The sequence below is a fragment of the Chrysoperla carnea genome, chromosome 2, assembly GCF_905475395.1.
Source record: "Chrysoperla carnea chromosome 2, inChrCarn1.1, whole genome shotgun sequence".
NCBI classification, from domain to species: domain Eukaryota; kingdom Metazoa; phylum Arthropoda; class Insecta; order Neuroptera; family Chrysopidae; genus Chrysoperla; species Chrysoperla carnea.
The window spans coordinates 77,172,440-77,193,262 of NC_058338.1; the positions used below are offsets into that span (position 1 = coordinate 77,172,440).

Sequence of the window (20,823 nt, forward strand, 5' to 3'; positions counted from 1 at the left end):
AACCTCACTTTTTACGTCCTGAGATCGCTACAAATTCAGCTTGATATCTCTTTTTGTTTTTCAGTTATCATGTTGACGGATAATTTGGTGATTTTAAGAACACCTAGGATACCAAAATTTTATTGGTAGCATCAATATTTTTAAGCGTTACAAACTTAGGACTGAACTTTGTATACCTTTGATATACTTCATATATGCATGGTATAAAAATCTGGCATTTGTTTAAAATTTTTTAAGCATTTAGCCGGCTCTGAAAGCCCAGGTAAATGTTTCCTCTTTTTTGATGACATTCTTGGCCTAGAGTCTATAAAACCTCCTAAGGAATAAATAAACCTAAATATCCCTGAGTTACTATACAAGGTTGATATAATTCACAATAGGTATAATAGACGGGTTGATACTTTACACATACTTCACTTGCATTGTCACTTCTCTATTATATGGCATGGATGGTAAAGATTTATATCCGTAAAGTACAATGTTATAAGAAAATAATACTAGTCTCTATATAATAAAACAAAAAGGTCAAAGGTTATGGGGGTGAAATTATGTAAAATGTCTTACAATATAAAATATGGTGTTTTTAACGCATTCTTTGAAAGTACAACATTGTTCAATCAAAAATTTTATTCAAATAAATCCGATTTTCATAATTTTTAGGTCAAAATTACCTTAGTTAAGACAGTTCACTCGTGAAATGGATTTTCTCAGGAATTCAATGAAATCGAAATAAATGATCAGTAAAAGTATCTATGTATTCTCTATTTAATAAAAAAAAAAAAAATTGAAAACAAACAATTGACTCAGTTAACTATTGAAATACCATGTATGAACAGTGTTGATTTACTCGTTACTCTTACACACATAGTAATAAGAGAATCTTTCTTTTACGGGTAAACAGTGATGTTTACGAGAAATGTTTCAAACAAAAGTTAGTTCTTTTTTTATAAAGGAATTTTTTTCCATCTGTCATCGCTCAGTCGCAAATTCGCTCTGTTTTTTGTGCCTGTGGGTTATAAAGAGAAATTAGCTCCGAAACTCATCGTTCAATCACAAAATTTACAAAATATTTGTGCTTCGGGATAATAGTATCAAACAACATAAAAATTCAGCTTATTTAGCGACACACAAAAATTTTGTTGTTTTTCTCGATTTTTTTGAAGGGATTTTTTTTATCAGAAAAGTCTCTTTCCCCCAATTTGGATAAAAATCATTTTTATGAGAAGGTAATTTTTATTCGGAAAAATACAAAAAAGAGTCCATTTAACGATTGGGCGAGTATAATTTCTGAAATATTTCTTAAAATCGTACACGAAAGATATCGTTATCATTGAATTTCAAAAAAAAGCTTTTCGTACTCTTACAAATAAACAAAAGATACAATGTAAGTCAAAGAAACAATCTAAAAATTAAACTCGAAAAATGTTGAAAAGTTCAAATTTGATAAAGCGCAAAAAAAAATTTTGGGCGGTTTTGAAAATTATACGATAGTGTAAATTATATTGTTGAAATTAAACAAATAATCAATAATAAAACATATTTTTTAATTAGTTTAAATTTATTTTAATAACATATTCTATCTAAAAAAAATTTTTTAACATTGATCTGATTGTCAGTCATTTATTTTAAAATCATAAGTGGCAGCACTTATCAGTTTCATTTACAGAATTTTAATAAATAACAAGTGATGCACTCTATTATCTGCTTTTATAAGTACTCAATTTAAAATTTAGTTTCACATAATCAATTATACAAATGTTTATTGAAATCAATTTATTTATACGATTATAATGTGAAACTACCCTACATATTAGAAAAGTACGTCATATTTCATAATTCAAATCAAATTAAATCCGAAATAAATAGATTTTTAATTTAGTAAAGATCTGCGTAGGCATATTAGAATGATGCCTGTGAACTGATCTTTATATTTCATTGGTGGAATAACGTGACATTTTTAATACATTATTATTTTGTTGTGTATTGTGGTCAGTGTGAAAAATTTCAAACAAACTTTCAAGCACAAATTTTCATTGACCAATTAATATATTTAAATGAGCATAAATGCCGACTAATATATTATCAATGTTCTGGTAAGTTGTTTTTCACAATACGCCCTATATCAAATTACGTGTTTTGTACACAATTTGACAATGGATGTCACCATACATTGACATTTCACGCAGAACTGTCAAATAAACAAAAATCGTTTATTTTTAAAGTGAACAAAAGTCATTAGTAAATTCATTGGCACCCCAATTCATTAAATTTAGCATATCTTACGAAAATGTAACAAAAAAATTGAAATTAATTGTATTTTAAGTCATATTCATTGTTAATTGTGTATCTAAATTCTATAACTGAAGGGTAAGTTTGATTTTATTTTATTTTTAATATAACTAGGCCGTTATGGAGGATAGCTTAAGTGTAAAATCCAATGATTCAACAGCTACCAGTGACGATTTCGATTTTGTTTCTGACAAACCAGGTCCTAGCAAAACACCAACATTAGATATAAAGGACGGTAATTTGTGTGATCTGCAAAAAGTTTTGGACGAGGTGTTAAACGAACCAAGTTGTAGAATGGAGGACCCGTTACATAATGTTATTAATGGTGGCACAACAGACAAGGATAATCAAAATATTTATACGAATGATGACAACAAAGATGCTGCAACAAAAAGTAGTTCAGGATCTCCGACTATTGAAAAACATGACGAAATGAAACCAGAATACAGTGAGGAGAGCGAAGAAGAAGGTAAAGGTATATTGTATCTGCACAATTTTTAGTTTTATTTTTAGATTTAAACACTTTAAATAGCGTAATTATTATTTTTCACCCTGTATTTCACACCTATTTAGTTTTGCTTTAATTAATCGGTAGGTAACAATGTTTCTCCGCATCTACCAATTTCTCCTCGAAAAAAATGTGGAGATGCTCCATATATTAGTGTAGAATAGTTAAATTTGATATCTGGCAAATTTGAAGATTTAAATACCTTGCTAAACATAAGCTAATTCAGCAAAAAAAATTTCAGATGTAACTATTTTTTGTAATAATTTATGGCTTTGATTCATTTTTCACTACTTTGATCAAAAACTGGCCCACAGACATTTTTGCCGCTACATTTACCTAAAAAAAAGTATTTGTGGTATGTAATAAGTTGTACAGGACGTAACTGAACGAAATATGTTTTCCAATTTTCTGTTACTAACAGAAAGTTTCGTTTGTGAGTATAAGTGGGGTGTATGAATACAAATAATAAACTCTTCTGCAGACGGATATTGGTAACAATATCATTGTAAAATATCTTCTTCTGCCTATCCGAATATACCCAAAAAAAATTTCTACAAGAAAGTTTCATATTTACCGATATTTTGGATTTGCACACTTCGTATGCAAGAAAAACATTATAAAGATTCAAATGTCAAATAAAATGTATTAATTCAGCTTCCGAACTATTTAAAAATAATCAAGAAACATTTAAAACATTTTAATATAACCTGACCGTGTCAAATCCAAAATTAAACAAAACTTCTATAAACATTTCGGAAATGATTTTGATTATATTAATATTTTGATAAGGAAATTAACAAAAGTATTATAATTTTGATAAGGAAATTAACAAAAGTTAAATGTTACAGCACACACCATAATTTAGTTTCAAAAGTCGTTTCCAGAATTTAGATATATACGCAATAACTCGAAATTAAGATTCTTAGTGTGAACTAGGCATTATATTATATTTAGCCTTAATTTACAAAAATTTTATGTCATTGGCATTATATGTTAAAATTAAAAATTTGTAAAAAATACTTAAATTTGTGCACTAAATTAACCGTGAAAATTGTTTAATTAAATTTATTTAAACCTAAAATTTTCAACAAAAATATTTAATATTTCTTACAAAAGAATCAAATGCGAGTGAAAGTGGAAAATTTACGAAATCAACCACCTCTCCTCCCATAAATGTGATTTTTCCTTGTAGTTTCCTCCAAAGTGAACCAGTTTTCTTATAACATATACCTTTCAAACAACAACAAAAATCAAAATTGGTTCATCCATTTAGGAGCTACGATGCAAATTATAACATCCTTCTTTTTAAGTCTCGGGTTAATAAAAATCTCAATTTTTCGATTTAAATAAAATAATCAGTACCATAATTTAAAAATATTAAGGTTCCTTTAGAAGCCGTCATAGATCATTTCGTCAATGGAGGCGATTCTAAACAAGTAGTATAATTTTATTGATCATTTGTAAATGTATCTGACCCTTGTTGCATGGGTTTGTATCTTTTCCTCACAATCTAGAGTTCTCTTTTTGAATCATTTCTTGAATGCTCATTAAGATCACACTTTCAAGAATAATACCCCTTCCTCCATTCGCTTTTCACTCAAGTTAAATAAATAAAAAGATTAAAATTAAAAATAGTTACCTTGTATCCATTGGAGGAATCCGATAAGCGCATTATCATACGAAAGAATTACTTCCTAAAAACAACTGATAATTCTAGAAATACACTCAAATCAAAACATTATGTATCCAATACTGTGCAATGGAATATCGATTGAGTAATATTATTATTTTGTGATAAAAATTCAATATTTTTCGGATAATTATAATAAAAATAAATTCCCAAATGTTGATTTTGCTGAAGTTATTTAGTAAAAACGAAATAAAATTTAAAAAAATCAAATAACCCGACTGCTTTAAATAAAAAGTAAAAGAAAAGAACAAGTCCAGTAGCTTACATAGCGACTTTAACGCCGGGGCCCATCATTGGAAAGAATTGAGCCGATCTAGATTTTAATAGGTCCCGAGTGTTCAAGTCGCTATGTAAGCTACTGGACTTTTTCTTTTCAGTTTTTATTTAAAGCAATCGGGTTTTTTGATTTTATTTTGTTTAGTTAGGATTTTCAAATACCTATTCAATAATATTCCACTTAACATAGTGCGTCAATTTCAATTTTCAGCCTATGTATGTATCTTTGGTCTTTTATGGAGCTCTAGAGCCAAAAAAGGAAAATATTTTGCACATATTTTGGCTTATTTATTTCGAGGAAAGCTTGTTGAAAAGTAGCGGCATCAATTGTTTAAAACATGATGATTGCATGACTAAATAATTTTCAGAAAATTTAACATATTAGAAAAGAAGGCCATATCGCTCTTTTGGGGTCGATTAAGATTTTCACATGTTTTTCCCAAAGTTTCAAAAAAAAAAATCAGCCCTGAAATCAAAACACAAACTCGTGTCGAAAAAACAAAACTGCAACTTTTTACAAACTTTTTGAAGGATGGCAATGTAATGGCCATTAGTGATTAAGTTTTGTTTTTCAACAAAAACTCAACTGTTCGTCTAGTGGAAAACCAGCTTAAAAATTGCATGAAATTCTTTCTGTCTATTAGACGAAAAAGAATTTGAAAGTAACTAATAGAAGTAAACATCCAGAACCTCTGGTAGAATAAAATCTTTCAAGCATATATTTAGCACCATCCAATAAATAAAAATGTACAGGAGCATTTTTATTTATTGGACGAAAAGAGGAAACATGTAAAAAGATAGAGTATCAACTTGAAAATGGGCTGCGCTCCGGTTTTATAAAAACTCTCAACACAAAATTTAATGATTATTTTCCAAAATTAGTAACTCAACTTTTTCCATAATGTGTACTGCTTATTCGTGGGTTTGTTAAACATGTAGTATACTCTATATTTACAATATTTGTACCAACAAAAACGGCGCTTATCAAATCAAACAGCACGTGTATGTTATGCTCATTTATCAAATAATGTTTGTCATGCCTCCAAACAAATAAAAATTTAATGTATTAAAAGTTTTGCTTTGAGAAAGTATTTGAGTCAAATTTCAGTAGTTCTTCAATAATCACAATGACCAGACGTAAGTGTGATTTTCTTCTCTGTTGCATTTAATTAATTTTTTTAAATTGTTTAATTAAATAATATCTTCATTTCATTATCTCGACTAAATAGTTATAACAGTATTTTTCTTACGTTAATGTTTACTCACCGTATTTAATTTACGTCAGTGATGTGCAATTATTATTGTTTAATAATGTGTCGGTTGTTTGCGTTGTTAGAGAAAATTTGTATACCATGTAAATATGAAATGTACATAGTATATTTAGTTTAGTCCCAAGTTTGTAACGATTAAAAATGTTAATGCTACGAAAAAAAATTTGGTATAGGTGCTCATTTAATCACCTAATTAGTCCATTTCCGGTTGTCTGTACGTTTGTCCGCCTGTCTGTCAACACGATAACTCCAAAACGAAAAGAGATATCAAAAGTCAAAAGTAAGGTCGAGTTCGTAAATGAGCAATATAGGTCAATTGGGTCTTGGGTCCGTAGGAACCATCTTGTAAACCGTTAGAAATAGAACAAAAGGTCAAAAGTAAAAAATGTTCCTTATAAAGAAATAAACAACTTTTGTTCAAAACATTTTTTTGTAAACATCACTGTTTACCCACGAGGGCGCTAATAATGTGAAAATTTGTAATTTGTATTAATTTGGGAGTATCAGTTATGTGTGTGTGTTTATTTAAAAGCGGATATCTTTTTATATTTACGTGACGTCAAAAAACAAACGATTGCGTCATCAACACTGTCTATACATGGTATTCCAACAATTAACTCAGTCAATTGTTTGTTTTCATTTGTTTAATTTTATTTTTATTGTTAGAGAAATATTGTTTTTGTGTACTAAACTTTAAATATGATATAATATCAAGAATCTTTTCAATTAAAAAAATAATATTTATGTTAATGAAACAAATAGCGTGCACCACTTAGACAAATACATGTCAAATTAATTTTAATTATCAGATAATCGTACCTCTTGTCTAATTTAACAAACTTCAACTTTTGAATTCAAGTTTGTCATTAAATTGAATGACATATATATCTGATCATAAAACAGCTGATCGAGTAGTTGAGACGCTTATGGGGATTCAAAGTAATTCTTGATTTTTACCCAAAGTTATTCATATTTATATATATGTACTAGCTTGCTACCCGCCGCGTTGATTGGGCTTTAAACTAAAGACCATCGCGTTATAGCTTCCATCTCTCTTGCTCTAACTTATCCCCTTCCATAACACTCGAGTAGAGATAGGGGTAGGGATTGTCTTACACTGGTAAAATATATATACAGAATTCAATTTTTTTTAAAATTTCATAGTCTTAATTCATTGAGTGTATCAGAACAGGTGGCCATGAATTGTATATCGTCCACAATTTTACAGAAATCTTTAATTTATTTAAAATGTCATAGACTAAATTTAATTTTTTTTAAATAATTAAATACATCTATAAATTATAGCTCATGTATTAGTCTGATGTATGAGCTATGCTATTAAACAATTCCATTCGCTTATTATTATACAGTTTTTACGTGAAAACGAATCAAACAAACATCCTTACTTTCACATTTATAATATATAGGGATTGATAAAATCACTAATGGGACGTCAAGCAGTCACTATGGTAGCCATAAGCAGGCTTCAATCTTAAAAAAAACTAAGTTGCAAATATTTTAACATCATTGTTTTAAATTGCAGTTTAATCATGTTATCGTAGTTCTATTTTAAGCCACTGCATGCCGCACATAGAAAACTAAATTCCCAATACTCAAATATCAACATTTTTTTTTATCTTTTCAAGATTTGATTTAATTCAATTTCAATTTTGATTTAATCGAGTATCGTATGTATTTGGCGTTATTTTTTTTCATTTTGACTCCAATCACTTTAAACCATGTTATACGGCGATTTTCATTGAAAGGGGCAAATAAGTGCTAAGATATATTTTTATCAGATTATTCGTAGTATTATTTTCACAGGCTCAATCTCCTTTAAATATAGACACTTTAAATAAAAAATATAAAGAAAATGACCAAACTAGTATACAATGCAGAATTAAGCTGTTCTGGGCAAAGAAACTCTGTTGAAACTATTTTGCTTTAAAAATCTTTGAATACAATAGAATATTTTCGGACAAAAATTTATCTTCATTGAAAAAAAAAAAAAACTCCGTGCCATTATTTGTAATAAATGATAATTGCATGTTAATTAATGACAACAAAAAATGGTGACATTTTCCAATTATATGGTTTTTAGTTGGAAAATGACAAAATTTCCATATAGAATGCAATTTGATCTGAAACCGGTACTGCTACTTTAGAAAAGTAGTTTATTACGACATCAAATTAGTGAGATTGTAAAAGACGGTAATAAAATTTATTTTTACTAATACAATATTGCAATTAGTTTCATCTACGTAACCGATTTGTTTCCAAATTCAGTTGCACGTGTATTGTAAGCGTGTTACCGAGGCCAGCTTTCACAATGTATGTCGTAATTTTCTGATAAGTTTATTTGCACCTGTATATGTGTAGTACAGTTCTACGGTTTATGGCTAATTTACTTTCCATGCAATATTAAGCGATAACAACTTAAAACACATTTCTTTATAATATTAAAATATAAAAGACGTGTGTTTAAAGATATTCTAAAAAAACTTGAATGATTTTGCCATTTTTAATCGCAATGTGATCACCCTCACTGGAATTCACTAAAATTTATACAAACGCAAAAATTCGAAACACTGCCTATTATTTCTCAAACAGTATAAGCCAAAGATAACAAATCAATGGTGCACGGAACAGTATCTTGGGACGACATTGAAAACAAAGTTCACTGTGAAGTATTACGAATGAACGCAAGTGATCTTACGAACGCGCGCACGTTTGTTATTGAATTTTTATTGTGGACTACAATTAGCATTTTGAAACAAATCTATGGGTCAAAACCGCGAACCAGACAAAAGGAGTTAATTGCCAGTGTAATAAAAGGCAGAAATATACAGTCGACGTCTATGATCAAATATCATCAAAAATACTCCTCGACCTAGAAACACATGTATCTGACTCCTTCTATATCGCTTGGTCTTGATAAAAGCACTGACGTCACTAAACTTGCACATTTAGCAGTTTTTGCTCGATATTACTAAAAAATTGACATTTGAACTTCGCTCTTGCTCTATCTAGACGAAAACACTGATGTAACTAGAATTGCGCGTTAGCTGTTTTTGCTCGATATTGCGTAGAAAACGTTATTAAGAGAGAATTAATTGCGAATCACGAAAATCTCAATGATCATTTTAGGCCCGTGCCTAAAAAGCTTTGTAATTACTTCACTTTTGTTGAACAAAGTCGCATCTCTTTTCGTGCATTTCGTTAATGACAATATGACCACAGAGGAGAGAACGAATACTTTCTGTTTTAATCATAAACTTCAAAAATGAATTTGAATTTTAGTTATGAGAGGATTTAAAAGTGAAGTAAATAAAAATTCTCTGTGATGTGAATTTGGAAATCATTTGTCATTGAATTTTCACAAAAAATATAAAAGTTCATCATTCGGACCATATATAATAAAAATTTTCTCTTCGGTAAAAAGTGATATCAATTTCTGAATTCGAGATTATAGAGAAAGTGTTCAAATTTCAATGTCTTTCGTCCATATCCAGAAAGCTATGATCGACTTGATGTTCGTTTCGTGTGTAATACCCATACCTACGCTCCTTTCCCAAACATATAGTCCTGCTTACAATAATTGATTTTAAAGTGTAAAAGATATGTACAAAGTTGGGTCGCTCAATCATATTTTTCAACCTTTCAAGGTTGTTATGAAATTTCTACATAAGCCGCTCAACTATGTAATGGTCATAATTAAATAAAGCATGCAAAATTTTACTTATGTAAACGTATTTGACATGTGGTTATTTTACAACTTACTGATAAGTTCTTTTATTTTCATTTTAGTTTCACTATCAAGGTTAAAAAAATCGATTAATATTTTATTGATAATTCATAAATAATAATTTATAAACTGTCACAAACATTTTTGAAACACATCCTGTGTTTTTTTCATATTTTGTATCGAGATTAATTGTTTTTATTGAAATTTACATAAGTTTATTTGTTTATATAATACAATGCATCATTTTACCTTGCGAAAAGTATAAAATTGCTTAGAGTAGATTCAAACCCGGAATTACCTGGGAATATGATTGACCGAAAATTATTACAGAAAGTTGGAAAATCTAAGAAATATCCAAACGAATCTTTGAAACGATCTAGTAATAAAATACATTTTTATAGTTATTGAAATAAATACCACGATACTATATTTTTATGTTTTTTTGAGCTTTAATTACCTTAAGCAATGTTTTTTGTTCAAATTACAAATAAATTTTTGGTGATTTTTCAATTTTGCCGATTAGAATTTTATCGGTTTGCTTAAAGAGAAAGATACCGAATTATTTTTAATCTCTTTTGGAATATATAGGTAAAAAAAGACCCAAAAAGAACAAAATTTCATTTTATTTGAAGATTAGATATGTAGTTCTCGAAATACTGCCAAAAAAAAATCCCAAAATAGAGTTTCACATACGATTTCGGACGATTTATAAAAATATTTGACTAATTATCAAATAAACACATTTTTTGTTTACAATCCTTTAGGGTTACTCTCCTTAAGAAAAATTTCAATAATACTAACTACATAAGGTAATTTCAACCCAAAACAAGCTGTGGATAGGGTCTGATGCGGCCTTTGATACCTACGAATACCTTCCCAGCATAAAAAAAAAAAAAAACTCGATCGATTAGGGAAATACTCGACGGAATGTTATTTTCCGATCATATTGCCGTTAGTACGCTTCGATCGACACCTCATCGAGAAGTCGAAATCATTTTTTGTTCACGCGATTTCGATCAGGAAAAAATTTTAAAAAAACGCACCCTGTTCGAAACGGTTCGACCAATGTTATGAAAAATATTTTCGGATCATATTGCCGTGAATACGCTTCGATCGATACCTCAACGAAGTCGATATCATTTTTATCCGCGCGATATTGATGACGAAAAAAATGACAACGAATGTTCGTACACACACACACACATACTTCTTCTCCAAGTTGATATTAATGCCTTGTCCAGACCATGAAACGTAAAGGTATGTTGAAAATTTCGATTTCGAAAATCGTACCCAACTTTCTATACTGGAAAGTTTAAAATTCAAAAATTGGGTTTATTTAATGAAAGGATGCATAGTTTCTGAGATATCGTCCAAAATCCCATACGGAAAGTACTCTGCTTGAAATATAAACCAGTGGCGTAGATGTTTAAGTGATGGTTATGCAATGATTGTAATTGCGATTAACTTTAGTTTCAGATATTGATCAAGAATGTACAATATTCAGTGGTGTCACATATTTAGGTGCAGCACAAATAAATGCACCTAAATCTGAAACAGAAATACAACGGAATATGGCCATTTTAAATGAACAACATCAACATTCAGAACAAGGAATCAAAGTTTCAGTTTCAGTACCCAGTTTTTCGACTGGAATTGTCGTGTAAGTTTTTATTTATTACCTTCAAAAGACCTTTATAATATAACAGTTTTTGTTAATTACAGTTTGTACGATGCAAATACACATTCAGTTATTGCTCGTTACGAAATTCAAAGTATACTATTTTATGCGCGTGGAGTTGCAGACACTAAAGAGGGTAGTTGTTTTGCGTTTACATGGTCACATGGCGAAACACAAGAATCAGCTATATTTCAATGTCATGTATTCCGATGTGACATTCCAGAAGCTGTGTCACAAGTATCAGGTAACATTCAATTTTTAAAAATATTTTACTTACCCAGATATAACGTTAAGAGGGTGTCCTGGTTTAGGAGCCTCAATTGTAGGCACTTTTCAAACTAAGAAAATGAAAATCATTTATGGAGTCATTTTTTATATGATAATTATTGACATTTTTAAAAGACAAAATGCAAATTGTAAAAAATAAATAAAAATTGAAGTCAGGCCTACAAAAAAAACACGGTACCCTGGTTGACACGATTCCAGCCTTTGTAGTGACCTGAATCAAAAAAATTTTAAAAATTTTAAATTAGTAACGGTGTCGTTGTCGTCTGAATCTCGGTAAAAAAACTAACAAAAAGGGGTGTAAGGAAGATTACCACCAAATTTCAAAGAAATCGGTATAGTAGAATTTGATATATCATGCACACCACCTCCAAAAATGTAGTTTCAACAAAAACGCATGGTAAGTTGGAGAGACAATTCCAATAATAATATTACTCACCGTACATTGGTCCTTCTTCTACTTCATATGCAATGTCTGGCAAAGTTATTTATAAGCAGTAGAAGCTCGCAGTACAGAGCGATCAATTCAAACCTCGTTACCAGAAAATCTGCTATATCTTCGAAAATAATTCGAATTTTGAAAACCCGTTTAAAGACATATTCTTAAGGATCTTACCTTTAAAAATATGCAAAAAAGTAATCGATTTTGACAAATTTTTAAACTAATTTAAGTTAATCATTAAATTTGTTTCTAGGATGTTTTTCAAAAGCATTCCAACGAGCCCCACGATCAATGACCAATTCCGTAGCATCAGTTACTGACATGTCAAGTTCAGCATGTACATTACCTGATATACAACAGAGGACTTTAGTCTGTGTTTTTGAATTATCTTTAGAAATTAAAGAAGACGATGGCCGAGTAAGTTTCTTTAGAAATTGAAGACAATTTTTTTTAAAATTTTAATTAAATTGTAACTTTTAGGGTGGATTTTCTTCGGTATACAAAGATAGATCTGGTTTTAAACTACGTTCGAAATTAGTCAAACAAATCTGGATCAGCATGAAACAAGTGACAGATCAAGCTGTTTCAGATGGACCACACCTTCATATAGAACGATGTTTTGGTATTCTAGTAGCACCTGGGCGACATGTTAAACATTCTGACATGCAGTTATTAGAAATGGTAAATTTCAATTGCTTCTATCATACATTTAGAACCTCGAAAGCAGGCAATTTGTCTGTATAATAAATTTATAAATTGTAAAACAATTAATTTTATAATAGAGAGCTATTTATCCATATTCTTTCGATGAAGTATTGCTAGTGATTTAAAAATTGCTTCGCAAATTGAATTTTGGGTAGATTTATTTTCGGAATTTAAAATTATACCTCCGATTTTTATGAAACCAGGCCAAACTGTTCGTATGAGGGTGTAGAAAAAAGTCAGTTTGGTCAGAAAGTGTGATCTTTAAAGGAGAACTTTTGATCAGAATGATCCAAAGAACATTTTAGGGTGCGTTAGAAAAAGTTTCACAGAAAACCATTTTCCTATCTAATCTTGCGGAATCTTTTACGCGTTTAAATGTACTGGAACGCGCTTGAAAGTTCGTAATAGCCAACTGCTGAAAATTAATGAAAAAAACTATTGGATCTCATTTTTTGTCCTTTGGCATATTTCCTAAGCCTCGCCGTTTCCAAAAAATTCGTTATTTTTACGGAAACGTTATTTTTGTTATATGATTTTTGCACCTTACCTCGCCCTTTTCTAGATGTCGATAGTTTGATTTTATATTTTTACACAAAGATTAATACCCCAATAGTTCCTAACTAAGCCGGCCATAACTGCATACCTACCCCTTCCTTTCCTTTTCCTTATCTCTTTTTGTGGTTCTATACACTGTAAATATTGTTTAAAAAAAGAATGCGTAAATTGAATCGAATATGCATGAATGACCTATATTTTGTAAGATAACTTTTAAAGTCCAGTAAATTTTTAATATACTCAATATTAGTTACAAATAGACACATTTAAAAAAATATTGAATGCTTTCAATTAAGTTGAGGCTGTAATTATACCATAAAATTTTAACCGAATTACAGGTACCTATGGGAACAACAACAACAAATAATACTTGTGAAAGTTATGTAATATCAGGTCATTGGGATCCATCAGACGCAGCATTTGCACCATTAAATACTGAAACACCAAAAGAAATAACACAATACATAACGATTGCTGCTGATCTTGTAATACGCGGTGTTCCAGAACCAGTACGATTTTTAGTTGAGACACCTGTTAAAGTATTTTCTCAAAACGAACGTTTTTGGTATTTCACTAAACGGCCATTAGTACAACAGTTTATATTAAATTTGAAAGAAGTATTATCACCAGATACTGGTGATATTATATACGAAGTATCCAATTTAGAAAGTACTGGTGATCTAGATCGTAACCGTTTAAGTCTAATGTTAAATATATCAAGTTTAATACGAACACCAAGTATTACGTCAATCGACACGTTAACACCAAAAGAAGAGTATCATTCTGATGGCGATGAACCACTTTTAAGTGGAACTGGTTGGGTATCCAAAGATTGTCCTGAAGCAGTTTTGGATAGTTGGGCAGAAGTATTAAGTAGATGGGAACCAGGTGAAGCACGACCACGTGGCTTAGCTGGTTTAGTGAAGATGGGTATACCAGAAGCGTTACGTGGCGAAGTATGGTTAAGATTAGCAAATGCCGATCATGATCAGCAAATGATGGAAACATATCGTATTTTAATAACAAAGGAAAGTGGCTGTGAAAATGTTATTCAACGGGATATTAATCGTACATTTCCTGCACATGACTTCTTTCGTGAAGCTGGTGGTCTTGGTCAAGATTCATTGTATAAAATTAGTAAGGCTTATGCAGTTTACGATCAAGAAGTTGGTTATTGTCAGGGTTTAAGTTTTCTGGCAGCTACGCTATTATTACATGTAAGTTAATGAAGTTTAAAATTCATTCGTGCAAACTTTTCAAATTATAAATTCCCGTCACTTTTTTTCTGAACGAAAAAGTGCTTACAAAATTAATCGTTACTTTTTTTTAGATGCCCGAAGAACAAGCATTTTGTGTCCTAGTTAAATTAATGTACGATTATGGTTTACGAGATTTGTATAAAGATGGTTTTGAAAATTTGTACTTACGACTTCACCAATTAACCAGATTAATTCAGGTTAGGTTTTTTATTGATAATTTATTTTATATTTATTGTCCTCTCATATATATACGAAAATCACTGTACATCATTATCAATTTGTAAAAAAAACACAATTATTATTGAAAATAATCAATTTTTATCAGTTTATATTTAACAATGAACTTTAATAATCATTTCAAGTTACTACAATCGTGGAAACCCTTTTTATAGGGATTCTAAGTGTGGGAAACAAGGATACACCTTGTGGGAGTAAAAATATCAACTTAATGGTCTTGATCCCAAACGGTTTTAAATATTTGTTTCGATTTTTCGAGACTCTTTAAGGAAATATTCTGGTCTAGAAGCCTAAATTGTGATAAAAAAATTAAAATTTTTTCGAATTACAGGCTGGTGAAGTGGGACTTCAAAAAAATTCGTCACCCTGGTTGACACAATTCCAACCCTTGTAATGATCCGAAACAAAAAAATTAAAAAAATTCTTAATTAGTAAAAATGGTCTAATTCTTAGCCAAAAGCCAAAAAAAAATCACAAAATAGCGTCGAAATGAATAGAAAAATTTTTTAGATCTTTTTAATTTTTTTTTTAAATCCAAAGTTCAGACGATCGAGAAATTTATAAAGAAGACTTACCATGTTTTAAAAGAATCAATCGACTAAAACTTTAGATATCATGTCAACCACCTCGAAAAATGTATGTTCAAGAAAAACGCGTTTTAATTTGAGAGACTTCCAGCAGAGTAATTCGGAAAATAATATTACTTACTTTGGATTCATTAAGGGTCTAACCTATAAAAATATGCGAATATTGATTTGTAGCTTCCTTTCACTTTATGAGTCAGAGATAATTCTCAATACCAAATTTTATCCTTTCGTAATATCTCTTTGGTTTCTATGTGGCGTCACATTCTAAAATGGTCCTTTTTTTTGCAGGAACAATTACCACCCTTAGGACAACATTTCGCCGAACATAACATTGAAACGCATATGTTTGCATCTCAATGGTTTTTAACATTATTCACAGCACGATTTCCCCTATATTTTGTGTTTCATATTATTGATGTGGTACTTTTACAGGGCATAGAAACTTTGTTTCAAGTTGCTTTAGCACTTCTAACTGTAAGAGATTATAAAATTAAATTAAGTGATTATTATTATTACACTTTAGTCTTATTTAATTAAAAAACTTACTTAAATTTATTACAGATGTGTAAAAAAGATTTGTTACAATTAGATTTTGAAGGCATTCTTAAGTATTTTCGTGTATCGTTACCCCGCCGTTGTTTAACTGAAGAGGTTTCCCGTGGTGTTATGAAATTAGCTTGTAGTATAAAAGTAAAAAAATTGAAAAAGTACGAACAGGAGTTAATTGATCACAAAGGTAAGCCTTTTTTCCCAGTATTTCAATAAATTTCTCTCTATCACATTTTGTACGTCATTTTATTTCGAAACGGCTAACATCTAAATTTAAACTTCCACAAACCTAAAATCAAACGTTTATAATAAATAAATTTCGAAGTATACGTTGAATATTTTATATTGTTAATAAATTTTTTAGAATCACAAGAAAATGCTGAAAATTATTCAAATGAATTAGCACGACTTAAAATGGCAGCTTTAAAACATGAAGAACAAAAACAATTATTAATTGAAGAAAATTCGAAATTAAGAGTTGCAATTAAAGATTTAACATCACGACATGAGTTAGAAACATCAAGAAATGCAGCAATTATTGCCGAGTATAAACAGATTTGTAAGCGATTAGATGAACAAAGTACGCAATCAAAAATTGCGTTGAATGAAATTCGGGTAACTTATTGAAAATTGTTAAAGATTATTCGTAATTGAAAAATAATTTGTATTTTTATGTTTTATAGGAAAAAGTCAGCGGTTGTGAAAAATGTCGTGTAGCAATGTCCAATGTACCTACATCACCAGCGGGACAAATAAGTTCTGGTGATCATCCACTTGCACCAAAACATTTAAAACAGCAACAACAATTAAATGAAGAACAAGCACAGGTTTACGAACGTGTTCACGAATTGGAATTAGAATTAGCACAAGCTAAGTTAGCCCAAGTAGAAGCAGAATGCAGAAATCAGGTAATTTTATTTATTTTTTACTTGATTCCTAATAAAATTTCTAGTTCCCATAAATAGCTCGAGCTTTATCATAATATATGGTAAAATGAATCGAAAAAAATAAAATTGAATTTATTTAACGATTCCCATATATCCAAGCGATTTCTAGTATTCCTTTTTAAAACTCATCCAATAAATGAATTAAAATTTTGAGTTTTCATTACTCTAGAGCAGGGATGTTTTGGGCACACCACCAATGACAAAGTTCACTATGAAGTATTTATATTACGAATAAACGCAAGTGATCCTATAAACAAAAAATTTCGTTGGAAAAATTTCATACGGCACGTCTATGGCCTCATTAAATATTTCTTTTGGGAAAATGGTACGTTGATACATAAAGGTTTACCACCCTTGCTCTAGAGAATCCAAAAATGTTGCTTTTTATTTCTTGTTATTTTTTAAGGATAACGATAACTCACAAATAAGTGTTTTACAATTTTCCGAACTAATTTTTTTATTTAACTTGTACAGGGTCCTTTCACATTAAATTTTATCTTAAACTTAATTTCAAATACGAAAATAGTAATTAATAACTTCATTAAAAGTTGTCTTAAAATAATGGTGGGCATCACCTGTTGATATCACCAAGTGAAGCCACACTCATATTTCCAAATAATTACCAGTCTTTGTAAAAAATATTTTATTGTTTTATAGGCCCTAACACATAAACTAAATGCAACAATAACCGAATTACAAACTGCCAGAAATTCATGGCCGCCATGGTTAAGTAAAACATTAAGTTCAATAAAAGAAGTGACAAATAAAAAAGACATTCCAACATTAAATTCATTTAATCATCAAACATCACAACAACAACAGAATAATCCAACATCAGTGGCATTTACAGCTCATATGGGATTATTGCGACGTGAAAGCGCACCACATAAACAGGAAATTCTCTCCAATAATGATATTAGTAGACGTGAGTCCGCCCCTATTATTAAAGACTCTCAAAGTTATAATAGTTTTAGAACAATGAATAATTAATTTTTCATGTTTTTTTATTTTATTTTGTTCTCGTTAAACTTGATACAAACGCTTTTTTCGATTATATTTTTATCCCATGTAAGAAATTTTACGAGTACAAAATGAAAATTTTTTTGTTTTTGATAATATTTATATCGATGTTGCGATTTTTTGGTTCTTTATTAAAAAGAATATCTTTACCATCATCGATTAAATGTTTTTAGTAAGTTAAGGAACGGCTAAATATTTTAAAGAATTTTGTTTAGAAATTATTATCGTTTAAAATATTGATGAACTTACTTTACTCGTTAAGCGATTCAAGTTTTCTGTTGTCTCCTGTTCGAACGCATTCAGGATAATTAAAGGATTCATCAAAGATGATTATTGTTTATTAATGGAATTAAATCGTAAAACTACATCGATTATTTCATTGTACAGCCATATGCCATTCTGTTAAAATAATATTCAAAAATAATTTAATAATACAAACAATTTTCATTTAGGGGATATATTCTAGTCTAGAAACCTAAATTGTAGGCATTTTTCAAAGTAAGTTTATAAAAAAATGAAAAACATTTTTGTAGCCATTTTTTTCATATGATATTTCTTGGCATTTATAAAAATATAATAAAAAAATTGTGAAGAACAGAATTTAAAATTGTTCGAAGTGGGGGCTCCGAAAGAAAGACGGCACCCTGGTTGACCGAAGTAGTGATCCGAAACAAAAAGTTTGAAAAATTGTTAATTAATAAAGATGTGGGTATCGTCCTGACCTTTTTTTGGCCTTTTCGAATTTTTAAAAAATATTCAAAATGAATTTTTTTTAAATCTTGGATTTCAGCCAATAGTGAGATTTATAAATAATATATAATTCCCACCAAATTTCAAAAGAATCCGTCGAGTAGAACTTGAGATATCCACCTCGAAAAATGTGGCTTCAAAAAAATTGCGTTTTAAGTTCGAGAGACAATTCCAGCAGAGTATCTCGGATAATAATGGTACTGACTGTGGATTAATCGGCGATCCCAGATCCGTACATTGGGCCTTTTTCTATTTCATATGCAATGTCTTGCAAAGTTATTTCTGCTTACCGTGCTGTTTTGCCTTCTTTAGAAGCAGCAGTTATTTGTAGTACACAGCGATCAATTCAAATTTCGTTACCAGAAAATTCGTTGTATCTCCAAAAATAATTCGAATTTTGAAAAATTCGTTTCAAGAGATATTCTTAAGGATCCAGCCTTTAAAAATATGCAAAGAAAAAAAATCAATTTCTTCAAATTTCTAGACCAGAATATTGCCTTAAATTTTTTCGCTACCACTTAATATTTATTTATTAGATTGGTGAAGTCTAAAGTTCGTTTCAATCCTTAATTTTCTAAAAATTAAAAAAAAAAAAAAAACCTCCGATTCGTTTATTTCATTTGGGTTTGGTTACATTTGGTTTCAATTTTTATTTATTATATATACACAAGGGTACGTTCAAATCTCGTAAACTCTCTATTATAAAATTAAGTCGAATACTGAGATACCTTCGAACAAATTCGTTATACGTAATTATGTGTTTGTTATTTTTTTTTCAATTCGAACGCACCCAAATTTGTTTAAAAAATATAGTACAACGTGTGCCATTCCAATATATATTATTAATTGTTAATTTGTTTTACCCTGGTGCTAATTTATTTCCAATAATATAATCGAATCAAGCTAAACGTCTATTGTCCCGTTAACGAACTATTATTATTAAACCCAATTTATGAATTATTAGTGATATACAAAATAAATACATTAGTGTATTTATTAATTTAATTATAAGAAAAATTTAAAGAATTAACCATTTATTTAATTATATTCAAATTAAAAATATATATTATATATTATTATAAAAAAAAGACCGAATATTAAGTACTGTTTTATTTTGCTCGAAAACATTTCGTTTAATTTTTCTAGAAGTGAAACTTCTGTGTACAGTGAGATACATACATTTAGTTTGTAAGAGACCGAATCACAATCATGACATTAATCTTAATAAATTACTTGGGTCTAAAAATTATTGTTTTATTTCAACACCAACATATTTTTATTAAAACTTAACCAAAGGTTTATGTATACTTTACTTAGGTTATTTTTATTAGCAATTATTGATAGCAAGGAAGACAATCTCTGTCAAATATAGCGTGTATCGATTATAAAATAAAACATAAATTTAACCATCAATTTTTGACATCAACACAATTTTTGTTAGTGACTTTGCGAGCCCTCGATTTACCTCAACGTTTAGTTCCTTCAACGAATTCTTATACCATGTATATATGAAATATATCAAGGTATACAAAGATTAGCCCCAAGTATGTAACGCTTTAAAATATTGATGCTACGAACAAAATTTTGGTATAGGTGTTCATAAATTAACCTAATTAGTCCATTTTCAGTTGTCTGTCTGCCTGTCTATAGAAACGATAACTCAAAAAGGAAAAGAGATATCAAGCTGAAATTTTTATAGCGTGTTCAGGACGTAAAAAATTGCGGTTGAGTTCGTTAATGAGCACCATAAGTTTAAATAAGCAACTAGAAAAAAAATAAACAACTTTTCTTAGAAACTTTTTTTCCTAAACGTCACTCATTTACCCGTAAGGGCGCAAATTACGCTAGAAACATATGGTATATACACAGATAACTATTGTATTTATTTTAAATTTATACGTTAACTATATTAGGTATTTGTTTGTTTATTTATTACTAATCCACTGAGGAAGTGAGAGGAAAGATACTTTTATTACTTTGTGTGTAAGAGTGGTATTTCAACAATTATCTCACTCTCAGCAATTTTTCGT

General features: G+C 29.6%; 1 protein-coding gene across 3 annotated transcripts; it reads left to right on the top strand.

The window, feature by feature from the left end:
• The first annotated feature begins 1,935 nt into the window (after window positions 1-1,935).
• LOC123291952 (rab GTPase-activating protein 1-like) lies at window positions 1,936-19,602 on the top strand. 3 transcript variants are annotated; one of them, XM_044872423.1, is made up of 13 exons: window positions 1,936-2,093; window positions 2,404-2,764; window positions 11,250-11,439; window positions 11,502-11,701; window positions 12,438-12,601; window positions 12,665-12,865; window positions 13,783-14,661; window positions 14,775-14,900; window positions 15,816-16,001; window positions 16,089-16,263; window positions 16,441-16,691; window positions 16,760-16,984; window positions 17,681-19,602. In XM_044872423.1, the coding sequence occupies exons 2-13, from the start codon at window positions 2,410-2,412 to the stop codon at window positions 18,011-18,013; spliced, it is 3,285 nt and encodes a 1,094-aa protein (XP_044728358.1). In that variant the 5' UTR covers window positions 1,936-2,093; window positions 2,404-2,409; the 3' UTR covers window positions 18,014-19,602. The 3 variants fall into 3 exon arrangements, with proteins under 3 accessions (XP_044728358.1, XP_044728359.1, XP_044728360.1); XM_044872424.1 differs by having other exon boundaries at window positions 2,404-2,758; XM_044872425.1 differs by lacking the exon at window positions 1,936-2,093 and adding an exon at window positions 2,327-2,367 and having other exon boundaries at window positions 2,489-2,764.
• The last annotated feature ends 1,221 nt before the right edge of the window (window positions 19,603-20,823 follow it).